This window comes from Theropithecus gelada, chromosome 4 (genome assembly GCF_003255815.1).
Source record: "Theropithecus gelada isolate Dixy chromosome 4, Tgel_1.0, whole genome shotgun sequence".
Classification (NCBI taxonomy): Eukaryota; Metazoa; Chordata; class Mammalia; order Primates; family Cercopithecidae; genus Theropithecus; species Theropithecus gelada.
In genome coordinates, this window is record NC_037671.1 from 37,184,678 (window position 1) to 37,201,326 (window position 16,649).

Genomic DNA, 16,649 nt, shown 5'->3' on the forward strand with positions numbered 1-16,649 from the left:
GGGGTTTCACCGTGTTAGCCAGGATGGTCTCGATCTCCTGACCTCGTGATCCACCCGTCTCGGCCTCCCAAAGTGCTGGGATTACAGGCTTGAGCCACCGCGCCCGGCAAAAAAAACATTTTAAATAGAGGCCAGGCACAGTGGCTCATGCCTGTCATCCCAGCACTTTGGGAGGCTGAGGCGGGCAGATCACCTGAGGTCATGAGTTCAAGACCAGCCTGGCCAATATAGTGAAACCCTGTCTCTACTAAAAATACAAAAATTAGCTAGGCATGGTGGTACATGCCTGTAGTCCCAGCTACTCGGGAGGCTGAGGCATGAGAATTGTTTGAACTCAGGAGGCAGAGGCTGCAGTGAGCTGAGATCATACCATTGCACTCCATCCTGGGCAACACAGTAAGACTCTGTCCCAAAAAAAACAAAAACAAAAAAACCAACCGTAACGTACTGTAACATAACATTAGAGATAGGGTTTCACTATGTTGCCCAGGCTGGTCTCAAACTTGGACCTCAAGAAATCCTCCCACCTTGGCCTTCTGAAGTGTTGGGATTACAAGCGTGAGCCACCATGCCCAGCCATAATGTATTAATCGTTTTATTTTCTTTTGAGTTTATAAAAGAAAATTTAAATACCAAGAAAAATTTATTAAATTTGTGTGGTCAAGTGAGAGCTTTGAAATGGGGAATGATAAGAAAGTGACTTACTGCATCTTCTGAATCTCATCTTCATCTACTTTCTGCTTCTTCTCTTTCTTTTCTTTGGTATCTATTTTCAGTTTTTTGGCCGCAGGAGTAAGTAATGATGAGTCTTCCCTTTCAACTGTTGTTAAATCTGAGACATCCTGACTCTTGGGCTGGGAAGATGAAAGAAACTCTATTACATATTTGGCCTACTTTCGAGGCTTGGGCAAAGTAAGAAGGCATTATCCTTATTACAAAACAACAAATCCATTTATTGAGTAGTTTTTCAGTTTTAGGCACTGACTGTACCATCAAGGATAAGATACCGTATCTCTCCTAAGGGAAGATTATGGCTCAGCCGTGGAAAGAAAACCTGCTAAATAATCTAGTTTTCCAGTTCGGCTATGAGCACAGCTCCAGTATCTGTTTACGAGGGTGATGAAATGCCAAGGATCATGAAAACCACTCTCCCTCTGGGCCCACTCTTCTGACCTTATTCTTTAGAGGGGATGTCAGCAAAGTCCCCTCCATCCAGCCAGCTCTTCTGCTTCCAGATCTACAGATCTCTTTACTGCTGATGATTCCATATGGAAAGAATATTAAAAAGGAGGCCCCTTCTCATTAAAACAGTGTTAATTTCAATTTGGGACTTTCAAGTGAGCTTCTCACATGTAGTGCTCTTTTGTTCTTATCCTTCAATCCTACTGTTTCATGCAAATGTTTATTTCACATTACTAGTCTTTTTGAAGATAGATTTGTCTCTTATTATTTATATCTCTCCCCCATCAGCATTTAACACAATTTTACTTATGCTGGATGTTTAATAAATGCCTGTTTAAACCCCATTAAAAGGTAGGCAAAGACACTTCTCAAAAGAAGACATACCTGTGGTCAAAAATCATATGAAAAAAAGCTCAGCATCTCTGATTAGAGAAATGGAAATCAAAACCATAATGAGATACCATCTCATATCTGTCAGAATGGCTATTATTCAAAAGTCAAAAAATAACAGATACTGGCAAGGTTGTGGAGGCAAAGGAAAGCTTTTAAATTCTTGGTTGGAGTATAAATCAGTTCACCATTGAGGAAGGCAGTGTGACAATTCCTCAAAGACCTAAAGACAGAATTACCATTTGACCCAGCAGTCCCATTACTGGGTATACACCCACAGGAATATAAATTGTTCTATTATAAAGACACATCCACACGTATGTTCATTGCAGTGCTATTGACAATAGCAAAGACATGGAATCAACCTAAATGCCCATCAATGATAGACTGGATAAAGAAAATGTATTTTCCAGTATACACCATGAAATACTATACAGCCATAAAAAAGAAGGAGATCATGTCCTTTGCAGGGACATGGATGGAGGTGGAGGCCATTATCTTTAGCAAACTAATGCGGGAACAGAAAACCAAATACTGCATGTTCTCACTAATAAGTGGGAACTAAATGATAAGAACACATGGACACATAGAGGGGAACACACATTGGGGTCTATGGGAGGGTAAAGGGTGGCAGGAGGGAAAGGATCATGAAAAATAACTAATGGGTACTAGGCTTAATACCTGGGAAATGAAATAATCTATACAACAAACCCCTATGACACACATTTACTTATGTAACAAAACCTGCACATCCTGCACATGCACCCCCAAACTTAAAAAACTGCCTGTTTATAACAATAAAAATCAAATCCAAACTTCACCCCCTCTGACTTAAAGGAGAATCGTAAGTATACTACAAAACTCATTGAGATTTAACTTGTTCCTAAAGAGGAATTCAAATTTAAACTCATACAGGAATATGGGAATAGATGGGATTAAGGTAGTCTATCTTTGACAATCCTTTCAATTTCTTTTTACTTACCGATTTATACAAGTTTTCTAACTTCTTTGCGCTTCAAGTTTGGTGGTTTGTATTTTCTTTAAAAATTCACCTGTTTTTCTCAGATTTTCCCATTTATTTGGCCTAAACTTGAACATTAAATGTTTTTATAGCTTTAAAGATCTCCATATTAGTGCCTATAGCCTTTCATATTTTGTAATGTACATTTACATTTTAAGTAATCAGGTTTTAATTTTATCATTTATGTTTTTTAATGTGCTAATTCATTAGTGTCTACTTGTATCCTTGTTAACTCCTTGTTCCTACACTCTTCTGATTTATTTTGTTCTTTATCTGTTGTTTGTTTGTTTGTTTGTTTTTTCCCCAGACTCACTCTGTTGCCCAGGCCGGATCATAGCTCACTGCAGCCTCAAGTGATCCTCCTGTGTCAGCCTGCCAGGTAGCTAGGTCTGTAGGTGTGACCCACTCCACTAGGCCCTTTATCTGGTCTCTTGAGTCAGGTGCTTATTTGCAATATCTTCTGGTTGTTAATAAAAATATGTAAGGCTATACATTTTTCTTTAAATAAAGCTTTGGCCAAATCCCATATAATTTGATAAAGTGTTCTGTTAATTTCTTTAGTCTAAAGGCTATTTAAAAAATAGTTTAAAATTTCCAGGGGGTTCTTTTTTGGTGGGGGAGAAGCTTTTTGTAGTTAATTTCAAGTTTAATGCATTGCATTAACAAGATGTGGCCTGTTATGATATCTACTTTTAAGAATTCATATTTTTCTTCATGGTCTAGTACATGATTGATTTTTAAAAGTGTTTCAGAAACAACATAATTTTATCCTCTGTTCGGTGCAAATTTATATATGTAGTGAGCTCTCTAGTGTACCAAGCTAATTATTCAAATCCTTGCTGTCCTTGACACCTGTTTTAAAGTTTCCTTCTTGGCCAGGCATAGTGGCTCCCACCTGTAATCTTAGCACTTTGGGAGGCTGAGGCGGAAGGATTACTTCAGCCCAGTGAGTTGGAGACCAGACTGGGCAATATAATGAGACCTTGTCTCTACCAAAACAATATTTAAAAAACCTTTAGCTGGCCAGGTGCGGTGGCTCATGCCTATAATCCCAGAACTTTGGGAGGCTGAGGCAGATGGATCATGAGGTCAGGAGTTCAAGACCAGCCTGGGCAACTTGGTGAAACCTTGGCTCTACTAAAAATACAAAAATTAGCTGGGCACAGTGGCACGTGCCTGTAATCCCAGTTACTGGGGAGGCTGAGGCAGGAGAATCACTTGAGCCTGGGAGGCGGAGGTTGCAGTAGGCCGAGATTGTGCCATTGCACTCCAGCCTGGGCAACAGAGCGAGACTCTGTCTCAAAAACGAAACAAAACAAAACAAAACAAAGCAATACAAAAACTTCAGCTGAGCGTGGTGCAGTATGCTTGCAATCCCAGTTACTGCGGAGGCTGAGATAAGAGGGTTGCTTGAGCCCAGGAGGCAGAGACTGTGCCACTGCACTCCAGGCTGGGTGACAGAGTGAGACCTTGTCTCAACAAACAAACAAAAACTGCCTTAAAGGAGCTTGCAGTGAGCCGAGATCGCGCCACTGCACACTCCAGCCTGGGTGACAGAGCGAGTACTCAGTCTCAAAAACAAAAACAAAAACAAAAAAAGAAACCTGCCTTAAAATACTTTTGTCAAATGTTCTCTTTTTCTTTTTTTCGAGACGGAGTTTCACTCTGGCACCCAAGCTGGAGTGCAGTGGTGCGATCTCGGCTCACTGCAACCTCTGCCTCCCAGGTTCAAGCGATTCTTGTGCCTCAGCCTCCTAAGTAGCCGGGATTACAGGCGCCGGCCACCATGCCCAGCTAATTTTTGTATTTTTAGTAGAGACAGGGTTTCCCCATATTGGGGATCTCCTGACCTCAGGCCATCCACCCACCTCCGCCTCCCAAAGATTACAGGCGTGAGCCACTGCACCCGGCCAAATTTTCTCTTTTTCTAAAAGTTCTTACTTTATACATTTTTATGCAACTTTATACACTGAAAGGCTATTTCCATCTAATCTACTGTTCACCCCACGATCTCTTAAATGCCTTCTAGCTCTAAGACCCCAAGATTATACTTCTAGAAATGTAATCCAGAGAACGATGAGTTTCTGGTCCTGACCAATGTTCAGCTAGGCAACACTGCTGAACTCTCTGTAGCATAAAAACACCAGACCCAACTGATGGGTCCCTGATCACCGGGTGCTGTGGCTCACGCCTGTAATCCCAGCACTTTGGGAGGCCGAGGCGGACGGATCACGAGGTCAGGGGTTCGAGACCAGCCTGGCCAACATGGTAAAACCCCGTCTCTAATAAAAATACAAAAATTAGCCGGGCATGGTGGTGTGAGCCTGTAATCCCAGCTACTTGGGAGGCTGAAGCAAGAGAATCGCGTGAACCCGGGAGGCGGAGGTTGCAGTGAGCCAGAGATCGCGCCATTGTACTACAGCCCGGGCGACACTTTTATAAAAGTCTATCTCCCTTTGACAGGTTTGATCGACCCTCCTTCCTATAAAGAAACAAAGTTGTCTTAACATCTAAGACGAACCATATTGCGGTGAAAGGGGTGCTACGAATCCTGGGTTTTAGCTCTTGCACTGCGTCTCAGTGTGACACTGGATCCCAGTTTCCTCACCACTAAAGCCAATAGGCTATTAAAACTCCCTTAGAAGTAGCTTTAATCCCTTGACAAGACTAAAAATATTAATGCAGTGCTTGAGCCTCTGGAACGGAACCAGCACTGGAGTTCTGTTTGGTCGTCCGCTCTCTTCCCCCTCAAAATTAACGATCTGGAGGGAGTTCTGGTGAGTTCGAGTTCTCGTAACTTGGGAGGGACTAACCAGAAGCCCGGCAAGCACCCAGTAACACAATCTCTGGGTATTCCTTCAGCCTCATCGATACGTCTCTTCCTACCTCGCCTTCCTCCGCTGCAGCTTCTTTCAAGTCCGCATCTGCGTCTCCGTCAGTTTCCTCTGGGATTCCATCCGTGTCTGTAGCCCCCGGGTCCCCAGATGCAGCGGCCGTCTCATCCGACTCCCCTGTCTCTCCACCTTTGTCGGAGGGCGACTCGCGGGCATCGTCCATCACGGATAGGATTGGAGGGGAGAGGAGATCGCCGCGATGTCTGAGGCAGAAGCTCGGAACCCCGAGCTGCACAGGACAGGATCTTACTTCCTGTCGTCGCGCAGCGATGACATCACCCCTACCGCTCTCCTGAGGGGTCATTTTGAGGCGCGCGTAGAGGACTAGAGGACTCATTTTAACTTTGGTTTGGCGACAGTGGGAAGCGGGAAAATTGGACGTAAAGAGCTCAGACTATGGATCCTCCTAGCTAGGAAACCAGCACTTGTGAAGGAGCGCAGTTTTGTTTACTAAATAACTTTTTCCTTTTCGCCTGTCTAAAAATTCAATGCCAGTTAATCCCTTCGTTAACCCCTCAGAGTAAAGTTGGGGGATCGGGAGAAAACTCAGTTCCGTTGTATGGCGGTGTCGTGGAATGAGGCTACCCGGGATTGGTAAACTTTCAGGCAAGACTCAACCTTGTGTATTTCAACTGGCCCGAAACCGCGGGTCTGTGTGTACATGGAATTGCTAGCATTTCCGCTCCATTCAGCAAGCACCTTAACAACAAAAAGTCATCTAGCTTGAGCAGAATTTATCCAATTCATTTATTCATCCACAACTATTGACTGCGTACTTCGATTTAGAAACAGTGCTAGTACAATGGAACAAAACACACATAGTTTCTATCCAATTAAATGATTTTTTTTTCAGTTCGCAAGTATTCAAGATTGAGGTTTGTTTCTACAAGTCTGACACTTTTCTATCATTTTGGTTAATCTTACCAAAACTAAGAGGAAAGCCTAAAGAGAGGAAGGTGTCTCCTTCGAACGTTTCACTTTAACGAACTAGTTCATATACTGGGAGGATGAAGTGGTGAGGATATTTCTATTTTAAAATTTTCTTCTCTTCCCTCATAGAGAGACGAGGGGGAGGGCGTTTTATTCACCTGGGTATGACTAGGTCCCAGCACCTATTACATATTTAATTTATGCGTGCTTAAAGAATGTCCTTGGAAATGTAGGTGCGCGTTACCATATTTATCTCTTTGTTTCTGCGCTGCCTGGACGAATTGCCGTATTTCCTGTCCCAGGAGCTCCCAAAACGTTTGGGGAAGGAGCGCACTTCGGGAGGCGCGTACAGGTGGGCCTGTTTGTCCCTTTCCACCTATATAATGGGGACCCACAAGGCGCTGTCCCCATACCCCGAGAGACCTGTCTCGGCACAGCAAAATCCACCTGCGCTGGTCCGCGGAGCCCCGCCCAGCTAGGTGAGCTAGGGGGCGGGGCGCGGGGGCGCGGTGACGCGTGACGCCGGATCCCGGAAGTGACGCGCTCGTGGGGAAAAGGCAGGGAGGGGGGGTGGTGTCCCCAGCCGGTTTGGGGGGTGCGTTGCCCGGAGACGGAAAGTTTGGGAGCCCGAGCAGGCTCGGCTGCAGCCCCGGGGAGGGGGGTCCAGCGGGTGGCGGCCCTGGGGATGGGGAAGGAGCAGGAGCTGCTGGAGGCGGCCCGCACCGGGCACCTCCCGGCGGTGGAGAAGCTGCTGTCCGGGAAGCGGCTCTCCTCTGGCTTTGGGGGCGGCGGCGGCGGCGGCTCTGGGGGCGGCGGCGGCGGCGGCGGCGGCCTCGGCTCTTCCAGCCACCCTCTCTCCAGTCTGCTCAGGTGGGTACGCGCCGGGGCCGGGCCGCTGCCTGCAGACCCCTTCTCCCCCACCCGTCTCTTGGGTCTCCAGAGAGATCAGGGGTCCTGAGACTCGGGCGGGGTGGGCTTGTGGCGTGCCCGGGGCGAGGCAGGCGGCGCACGGGCCAGGAAACCGGAGGGCGCGCGGGTCCGAGTCCACGCTGCTCCGGGCTCGCCTGGTCTCCCGTTCTGAGCCGGCTGCGAAGAATGGTGGGAGTGCCCAGGTGGCAGCCTCCGCCGCATGGCACAGCCGGGCTTCACCCTCGCTCGCTACAGGGTGCCAGCTGTCGTAGCCCACAAAAGCCAATTTGGAGCAAATATGTATATCATATATATACATATGCTCTCCCTCACCTCCTGCAGAAACTCCCACGCCTTGTAGAATCTCGAGGCTCCTCTGGAGGAAATTCTATTGATTTTTTCTCTTAGGAACTTGGAACCTTCCACCAGGCTACGCAGGACCTCGCTTTTTTTCCCCCCCTCCCCCCGAGACGGAGACTTGTTCTATCACCCAGGCTGGAGTGCAGTGGCGCGATCTCGGCTCACTGCAACCTCCACCTCCCGGGTTCAAGCGATTCTCCTGCGGCTGCCTCTCGAGTAGCTGGGATTACAGGCGCCCGCCACGACACCCGGCTAGTTTTTGTGTTTTAGTAGAGACGGGGGGGCCAACCATGTTGGCCAGGCTGGTGTCGAGCTCTTGACCTCACGATCCGCCCGCCTCGGCCTCCCAAAGTGCTGGAATTACAAGCGTGAGCCACCGCGCACGCCCCCTCACTTTTGTTTATATTAAAATTGCCTCTGGATTTATCATTTTCAAGATGTTCGTCTTTTAGCCTCTCTTGTGCTTGAAGTTCAAATTGTAGTTCCTTGTAGTGAACCGTATTGAATTAGTCTAAGTGGCATATGCAGGATTCATCCGGCGGCTTATTCATCTAGAAATAAAGGCAGAGACACTTGTTTAGGAAACCGAGGAATGCTGTAAACTTTTCCAAGGTCTGTTGTTAAACCCTTCAATCTGGAACTGTAAGGACCGAGGGGAAAAGATCAGTTTTGTGTGGCTTCGAAGGGGGATTGGAGGTGCTTTGTCAGTGTGAGTTAAATGTGTTGGTTCAGCAGCGCTTTCATAGCCTGATTTCTTTTTCCTTCCTTGTTCTTTTGAGGTTTTTAAGAAGTGGAAGTTCATTTAGAAATGGCTTCGTTAGCTTTTGTTCCCCATTACTTTATGTAACTTCAGTTTGAGTGAGCTTGGACCACAGAAGCCTCAGGCGCTAATAAATTGTTGTTAATAGATATTAAGCACTGAGTACCAACCCAGGTCTTTACAGGAAGATTTTAAAAGCAGTATAAGTAGGTACTTAAGATTTGTTGAAGAAATGAAAGTATCAATTGGAGGACAATAAATTTCTAAATAAATGGATGGTGGATGGTATCACTCACTGTAATTGCTAGCAGGTCAGAGAACAGAGACATCATTTAGGGATGGAGTGGAGGTCAGGGCTTCCAAAAGGAGGGAGACTTAAGCTGGTCTTGAAGGATGTGAGGATTTGGGTAGGTGAGTTATTATGGGCATGTTCCAGGTGGGTATCCCATGATCAGAGGCACAGAAATGAGAACGGAAACTTATTTGGTGCTCCTGAGGCAACAGAAGAACTTCCTGCCTGGACCCTTGAGAGGTTGGGCATAATAAAGGTAAATAATAATGGATGGGTATACTTCCATATATCATGTTTATATTCTCAGTCCCTAGATCAGTGCCTGACAACTTACAGGTGTTCAATAAATGTACAGTGAATGCATGAATTGGGTTTTGGATCTCACCTGGTTTTGCCACTCTGCAGTTCTGATGTCTGAAAGGCGACAAGACTGTACAGGTTTGGAGATGCCTCTGTCTTTAATGAGTTGATGACATAGCATTTGGAGATTTTCCAGAGATATCTTAACCCTCAGCATATCCTGCTAAAGTGAGAAGTTTCTCTTATCTCCCACCTTCAAGTACAGGTCAAATTATTCTTTTTTTTTCTGGAGACGGAGTCTCGCTTTGTTCACAGTCTGGAGTGCAATGGCACTATCTCAGCTCACTGCAACCTCTGCCTTCCTGGGTTCAAGCAATTCTCCTGCCTCAACCTCCCAAGTAGCTGGGACTACAGGCACGCTCCACCACACCCACCTAATTTTTGTATTTTTTGTAGAGATGGAGTTTCGCCATGTTAGCCAGGCTGATCTCAATTTCTTGACCTCGTGATCCGCCCGCCTCGGCCTCCTAAAATGCTGGGATTACAGGCATGAACCACTGTGCCCAGCCTCAGGTCAAGTTATTCTTAGCGTGCTCACTCAGAGACTGTTGAAATTCTGCTGAGGATTTAACTGCCATATAGTTAATATAGTTAAGCAATACTAGGAAACCTGTTGAGCACAATGCTTCTACTTTGGGCCTCTTGCTGATGTGTCCCGTCTCTGCCATAAATTGTGGGTGTTAACTCTCTGTTCCCCAGAGTTAGAGAGCTGGCTCCCCTTGACTTTCTTCCGTGTCTTTTGTAGAGAGGGTAAATGCCTAAGAGCTTCCCAGCCTCTCATTCCTGTGACTCCTAGGGGCAGGGAGGATCTGGAGGCACTAGTTACACTAATTAGAGGTGACTCTGATTAAAGCTAGTGAAAGATTTCTGAGCAAATGAGACCGTGCCTAGGTCAGTATGTCCTCCCTTTTTAGATTTGGACATAGTAAAGTCTACCCCCAACCCTCTCTCCCCTAAAGACCCTGGATTATTTAATGAGAGCTGTGGAATCATAGCTTCAGATTTGGCCTTTGTATTGGCTGCCATATTCTACTCCTACTTGTACTGCCAACTGTAACTTGCTTTTGTGCAGGTGTTTGAGTAATGAAGTAAAGCTGGCAGGAATAGGAGCTTACAGTTGCAGTGGAATAATTGTTCCAAACCACATATGTGTTTGTGTATTCACCTGTTTATGTTCCCCCACCCCATATTCCACAAAGGCTTTGTGTTTATTCTTAAGCTACAAAATGCCCTTTTCTCCTACCCATCCCTTTTCCTCTACACAGCTTGGGCTTAGGTTTTAACTTCTTAAAGCCCTTCCTGATGACCCTAATACACACAGATCTCTCAGGCTTCCACGTCTTTGGAGCACATCATCTGTAGTGTACTTTGCTTGCCTAGCTTTCACAGTTGATTGCTTTGGCCTGTCAGAATAATGTTTACATGTAGTAACCGTCACTGATTGATACTATACCTGAGAACCAGAAAGTCAGCAAAGACTTTCTACTAGAAAAAAATGTTGTTTAAACTTTGTGTTCTTCCAGCCTTCCTTACTGGATATTTATTCAGAGACAGTATAGCATTATATTTAAGACCACTTGTTCTTGTGTCAGACTTCCTGGATTCACATTCCACTGCCACCACTGACCAGCTGCTTGACATTATTCAAGTTAACCACTTTGATACTCAATTTCTGCATCTGTAAAATGGGGATAATACTATCTGCCTTATAGGTATCATCTTAGATAATGCGTGTAAGGGACTTACCATAATTCCTGGCATATTCTAAGTCCTCAATCTTAGTCATCCTCAGTTTAGCACATAGAGTTTTGCTGTGTTGCACCTGTTCTGTGCAAAGTACCATGCCAGACACATTATTTATTTTTATTTTTGTAGAGCTGGGGTCTCACTATGTTGCCCAGGCTAGTCTCGAACTCCTGGGCTCAAACTGTCTTCCTGCCTCAGCCTCCCAAAGTGCTGGGATTACAGGTGTGAGCCACAGCGCCCTGCCTGACACATTTTAAATGGTGTTTTTTCATGCTTGGGGATCTGTTTTCCAAGCATGGCAGATTAGAAAGAGTAAATAAGGGAGAGGAATCATTCATATACCCAATGTTTACCTATGATGTACTTTGTGCCAGACCAAGTGATTGCTAGATGCACTGCAAAATATGTCTGAGACCTGGGACATTGTAGGTGCGCTATCAGAATTAGCCCCTCTCTTCATACATGTTCTGTTCCCTTATAGAGTTTATAGTAGTATGCTATGTCTGTGTCACAGGTCAACAAAAAGGAGACAGAGAAAGCATACAAATTTAGCATAATTTATCCTACTTCCTGGCTGTTTGAAGCTATTAACATAAGTGTATATAGCCCTATATACCTATGTAAGCCCCAAGCATCAGTTTACTGTATCTTTGTGCTATGATTTGTGTTTATTATGACTGTTAACCATCAAATAAAGATTAAATTATGTTCAATATATCTTGTTAGTGAAAGAAGAAAAATACATAGTTTTCTATCCAAAATGGTTTAAATATAATTTTTGTTACTTAAAAGGATAAGCAATAGATTATCTAGAAAGCACAGTTATCCAAAATGTCTAGGCTTACAGAGGCTCTGGATTGCATGGATTATACTTTATATAATACTAACTCATTTTCTGATTGTTTAATGGATGCATGCCTTTGGTCTATACCTTGGGAGCTTGGGACAGGCATTCTATCAAACTTCTTAACTTACAGTATTTTTTAGCTCTGGGGACGTAGCAGGCACTCAAATTCTCATGTAACAGAGAGTTTGCTATGTTTAGAGTTATAGTGAAACACTGATTTTCAAGAAGGAAACTCCTGTATAAGAATATAGTAAGATTTGGTTAAAAGTAAATTCTGTCAACTAAAAGGCCAAAAAGATCTGAGAAAAGGAAATGTTAAAACCAATCATGGCAGGGCACAGTGGCTTGCCTCTGTAATCCCAACACTTTGGGAGGCTGAGGCAGGTGGATCACTTGAGCCCAGGAATTTGAAACCAGCCTAGGCAACGTGCTAAAACCTGATCTCTACAAAAAATACAAACATTAGCCGGGCGTGATGGTGTGCACCTGTAGTCCCAGCTACTCGGGAGGCTGATGTGGGAGAATTGCTTGAATCTGGGAGGTTGAGGCTGCAGTGAGCCAAGATTGTTCCACTGCATTCCAGCCTGGGTGACAGAGCCAGACCGCATTCCCCCACCACCACCCCCTGCAAAAAAAAAAAAAAAAAAAAGAAGAAGAAAAAAGAAAACCGGTCACAATAGCTTCAAACTGTAAATTGAATTATGAACTAAATACTGAAGTATATGAATGGAAAAGTAAAGTGAAATGTACTTCTTAGGGTTCAGAAGCACAGAGAAACTAAACCAAAGATCACGGTTGAGGAGATTGTGTCATGGTTTAGGAATATTTTATGCTTAATTTCTCAAGCATGAGAAGGGCGAATAAGAAAAGAGGAAGCCAAGGGGACTTGCTGGAGAATCTGAAAATTTATAGATAGTAGCAATGAATGTGGCTGTAAACTAATTTTTATGCTGCCATTTTGTTGGAAGAAAAAAAGAAAAAGAAAAAAGAAAACTATTCCAAAAACATAGATGAATTTCCCAAGATGTGAAAATGTTCTGAAATAAGGAATAAAGCATGAAAATTTTTGAAAAATGGATCTCATTTGGAGGATAATAATAGATTCTCCCAAATGTCAGAAAATATGACAAGTAATTCATTGTTTTAAAGAAAGCTTCCTAATACTTATTTAAGGACTTTGATTTTTGTTTTTTTAATTAAAAAAATTTTTGAGACAGGAGTCTTGCTAATGTTGTCTAGGCTGACCTTAAACTCCTGGGCTCAATTGATCCCCCTGCCTCATCCTCCTAAGCTACTGGGACTGCAGGCACATGCCACCATGCCAGACTAGACTTCTTCCTCTTGTTATTGTTATTATTTTTTAAACAGTGATTAGCATAACCATTCTATTAAAATGGTCCTTTATTCGTTCCCAGAATGGATCTGAAGCTTGGAGATTATAATGGCATGACAGCCTTTTCTCATGCTGACCTTTTTACTTTTGCCCACTACTGTGTCAGATTTCTTTCGAAAGTGCCTATTTTGAGCAAAATGATTTTAACATCTTTTTTTTTTTTTTTTTTTTTTTGAGACGGAGTCTCGCTCTGTCGCCCAGGCTGGAGTGCAGTGGCCGGATCTCAGCTCACTGCAAGCTCCGCCTCCCGGGTTCACGCCATTCTCCTGCCTCAGCCTCCCGAGTAGCTGGGACTACAGGCGCCCGCCACCTCACCTGGCTAGTTTTTTTTTTTGTATTTTTTAGTCGAGACGGGATTTCACCGTGTTAGCCAGGATGGTCTCGATCTCCTGACCTCGTGATCCACCCGTCTCGGCCTCCCAAAGTGCTGGGATTACAGGCTTGAGCTACCGCACCCGGCCAATTTTAACATCTTAAGGCAGAGGGCAACACTGACCACGTAAGGACTGAGAATGGAAGGGCCTGGAAACAGATCTTGTGGATTTGTATAAGTTCCTGCTCTTCTAAGAGAATGCAAAAACAAGATAAAATGCAACTATCCACTAGCATAACAGTTTTCTGGGTCTTCCACTAAACTAAATTAATTAAAAATCGTTTTTCAAGAATGTCTTTTTTTTCTTTTCTTTTTTTTTTTTTTTTGAGACAGAGTCTCTCTCTGTTGCCCAGGCTGGAGTGCAATGGTGCGATCTCGGCTCATTGCAACCTCCGCCTCCCGGGTTCAAGGGATTCTCCTGTCTCAGCCTCCTGAGTAGCTGGGATTACAGGCGCATGCTACCACCCCCGGCTAAATTTTTGTATTTTAGTAGGGACGGGATTTCACCGTGTTGTCCAGGCTGGTCTCGAACTCCTGAGCTCAGGCAATCTACCCTCCTCGGCCTCCCAAAGTGCTAGGATTACAGGCGTTAACCATCGTGCCTGGCCTTTTTTTTTTTTTTCTCTGAGACAGTGTCTCACTCCTTCATCCAGACTGCAGTACAGTGATGCAATCTCAGCTCACTGCAACCTCTGCCTCCCAGGTTCAAGCAATTCTTGTGCCTCAGCCTCCTAAGTAGCTGTGATTACAGGCATGCACCACTGCACCTGGCTAATATTTGTATTTTAGTAGAGACGGGGTTTCACTATGTTGGCCAGGCTAGTCTCGAGCTCCTGGCCTCAAGTGATCCGCCTGCCTCGGCCTCCCAAAGTGCTGGAATTACTACAGGTGTGAACCCCCACGCCCGCCCAAGAATGTCTTAAAATACTCCCTTTAAATGTGATTTTGTTCGGATGGCAGCCCTGTTCCTGCATTTTGGAATTGCTGTACTTACATTTTTTGCTTTCTCTAAAGCAGAGTGTGGTTCCCCTGTTGAAAAACAAAAAGAAACAAAAAAAGGTAACATGCCTAGAAATGACTTCTGTGGTAGTTACTTTATATGTAAAAATCTAGAAGGTGCCTAATCTTAAACTGAATAAGGCATTTACTTAGAATTAAAGATAATTTTCCCAGCCTGGGCAACATGGCAAGACCTCGTTTCTACAAAAAATAAAAAAATTAGGCCAGGCGCAGTGGCTCACACCTGTTATCCCAGCACTTTGGGAGCCTGAGGCGGGTGGATCACCTGAGGTCAGGAGTTTAAGACCAGCCTGGCCAATATGGTAAAACCCCGTCTCTATTAAAAATACAAGATTAGCTGCATGTGGTGGCCTGCGTCTGTAATCCCATCTACTTGGGAGGCTGAGGCAGGATAATTGTTTGAACCTGGGAGGTGGAGGTTGCAGTGAGCTGAGATCGTGCCACTGCAGTCCAGCCTGGGCAAAAAAGAGCAAAACTCCGTCTCAAAAAAAATGAAAATAAAAAATTAGCTGAGTGTGATGGCATGCACGTGTGGTCCCAGCTACTCAGGAGGCAGACACACAGAGGTGGGAGAATTGCTAGAGCCCAGAAGGTGGAAGGTTGAGGCTGCCGTGAAAAAAAAATTTACTACAAAGTTTAAGATTTAAAGTCAGTGGTCTCCCTTTTTCACATCCTCCAACTGAAGTTCAGTTTTTACTCTCTTAGTTGCAAAAATTAGAGACAGGAAACAATGAAACAAGCTTGTGATCTGAAGAATTTGACTTGTATCTAGTAGCTTCAGCATGTTCAAGGGTCATAGGAGGTTATGGTCCTAGTGAAAGTTGGATTCTTGGCCAGAAAAATCCCTTCAAGAGGTTCTTTTTCCCACATTGGATTGTTCACCCCAAACAGCTGTGAATTTTGGTTTGCAGAAAGGAAGTCCAGGCTATTTCTGCCCTAGTCTTTCGTAGGGAAAGTAAATTACTGGATTTTGTAGCCCAGAAACACTAAGGAAACCCCAGAAGTAGACAGTGGAGAGTTTGTTCTTAGAAGAATCAGGCTCTCCTGTGGGTAGGAACTTGGTCTCTTTTTTGGAGAGCTCTCAGAAAATATTTCCCACACTGATTTCCGAAGGATTATTGGGAGATTTTCTGTGGTAGGGAAAATTATATCGTATAATATGTTACATTCATAGAACATCTTCACATAACTTTGGTGTGGTTAGAGTTAATGGTAGTAATACTAGAAATTATATGGTATGGCTTCATATTTATCCTTTCTCAGTAATTTGTAGATCAAGTTTGTTTAGTTTACAAATCAAAAAAGAGTTTTTAAAACAAGTCAGTTGTCTCTGCTTTGAAATAAGATAGTTGTATCTGTTTGTGCTATTATTACCACTGATCCAGGAAGCAGAACTGCCTCCTGGCTTGCTTAAGTGGTGAGAACATACTATGGCGGCTAAGGATCAGGCTCTGACCCAACTCTGCCTTGTGACTTAGGCAAATTAAGTCACTTTTCTGAGCCTCTGTGTCTTCATATGTATAATGGGTCTGGGATGGTACCTATCTTCTAAAGCAGCATTAAATAAGCTAAAGGATGTAAGGCATATAATCCCTGGCACATGGCAAGAACTTGGTAAACCTCGGCTGCTAGAATCATCTGATGGGAGCCAGATGCTTTCCACCCTTGATGAATCAGAGTGAGGACCCTGTTAAGGACGCATCTTTTATTGATGTTGCCATTTTAACATAATAATTCATAGCAGAAGCTCCCAACCTTTTAAACTATGAAGAGTCCTATTTTTAAAATAGGACTCTGAAAATTGTCCTACTCTGAAAATTGGCAGTGGTGGCAAAGTTACAAAGCAGTACAGGTCCACAATCCTTTGTTTGAATCCTTGGGGCCAGATATGTTTTCAGGGTCCTGACTCAATATTGTATATTGAGTCCCTAGTGGGATTGTGGCAGCACCCTGGAAACATTATATTTCTACAGCAAAGCCTGTAAATATTCACTAAATAGGATAAGTATGGAGCAGCTTCATATCAGTGTAGGTCAGGTTTTACAGTTAAATGAGTTTGCTGCTAACTTATGAAAATATATTTTCAGAGCTTTTTGGATTTCTGAATTGTTGATGGGGGACTGTAAACCTCTGCCTTTATGGTAGAAAAATTGCAAGACAAATGCACAAAGA

The 16,649-nt window shown here is 44.0% G+C and overlaps 2 protein-coding genes across 6 annotated transcripts in view; one reads left to right on the forward strand and one right to left on the reverse strand.

Annotated features, from left to right (window-relative positions):
- Nucleotides 1-5,776, reverse strand: part of TAF11 (TATA-box binding protein associated factor 11) — a 10,726-nt gene extending 4,950 nt beyond the window's left edge. For all 3 annotated transcript variants that reach the window (XM_025381793.1, XM_025381791.1, XM_025381792.1), the window contains exons 1-2: nucleotides 5,480-5,776; nucleotides 706-854 (exon numbers count right to left, since the gene is read on the reverse strand). In XM_025381793.1, the coding sequence (XP_025237578.1) occupies nucleotides 706-854; nucleotides 5,480-5,650 (320 nt within the window). In that variant the 5' untranslated portion in view covers nucleotides 5,651-5,776. The remainder of the gene's footprint in view (nucleotides 1-705; nucleotides 855-5,479) is intronic.
- Nucleotides 5,777-6,963: 1,187 nt separating this feature from the next.
- Nucleotides 6,964-16,649, forward strand: part of ANKS1A (ankyrin repeat and sterile alpha motif domain containing 1A) — a 195,898-nt gene continuing 186,212 nt past the window's right edge. For all 3 annotated transcript variants that reach the window (XM_025381318.1, XM_025381319.1, XM_025381320.1), the window contains exon 1: nucleotides 6,964-7,287. In XM_025381318.1, coding sequence (XP_025237103.1) covers nucleotides 7,103-7,287 — 185 coding nt within the window. In that variant the 5' untranslated portion in view covers nucleotides 6,964-7,102. The remainder of the gene's footprint in view (nucleotides 7,288-16,649) is intronic.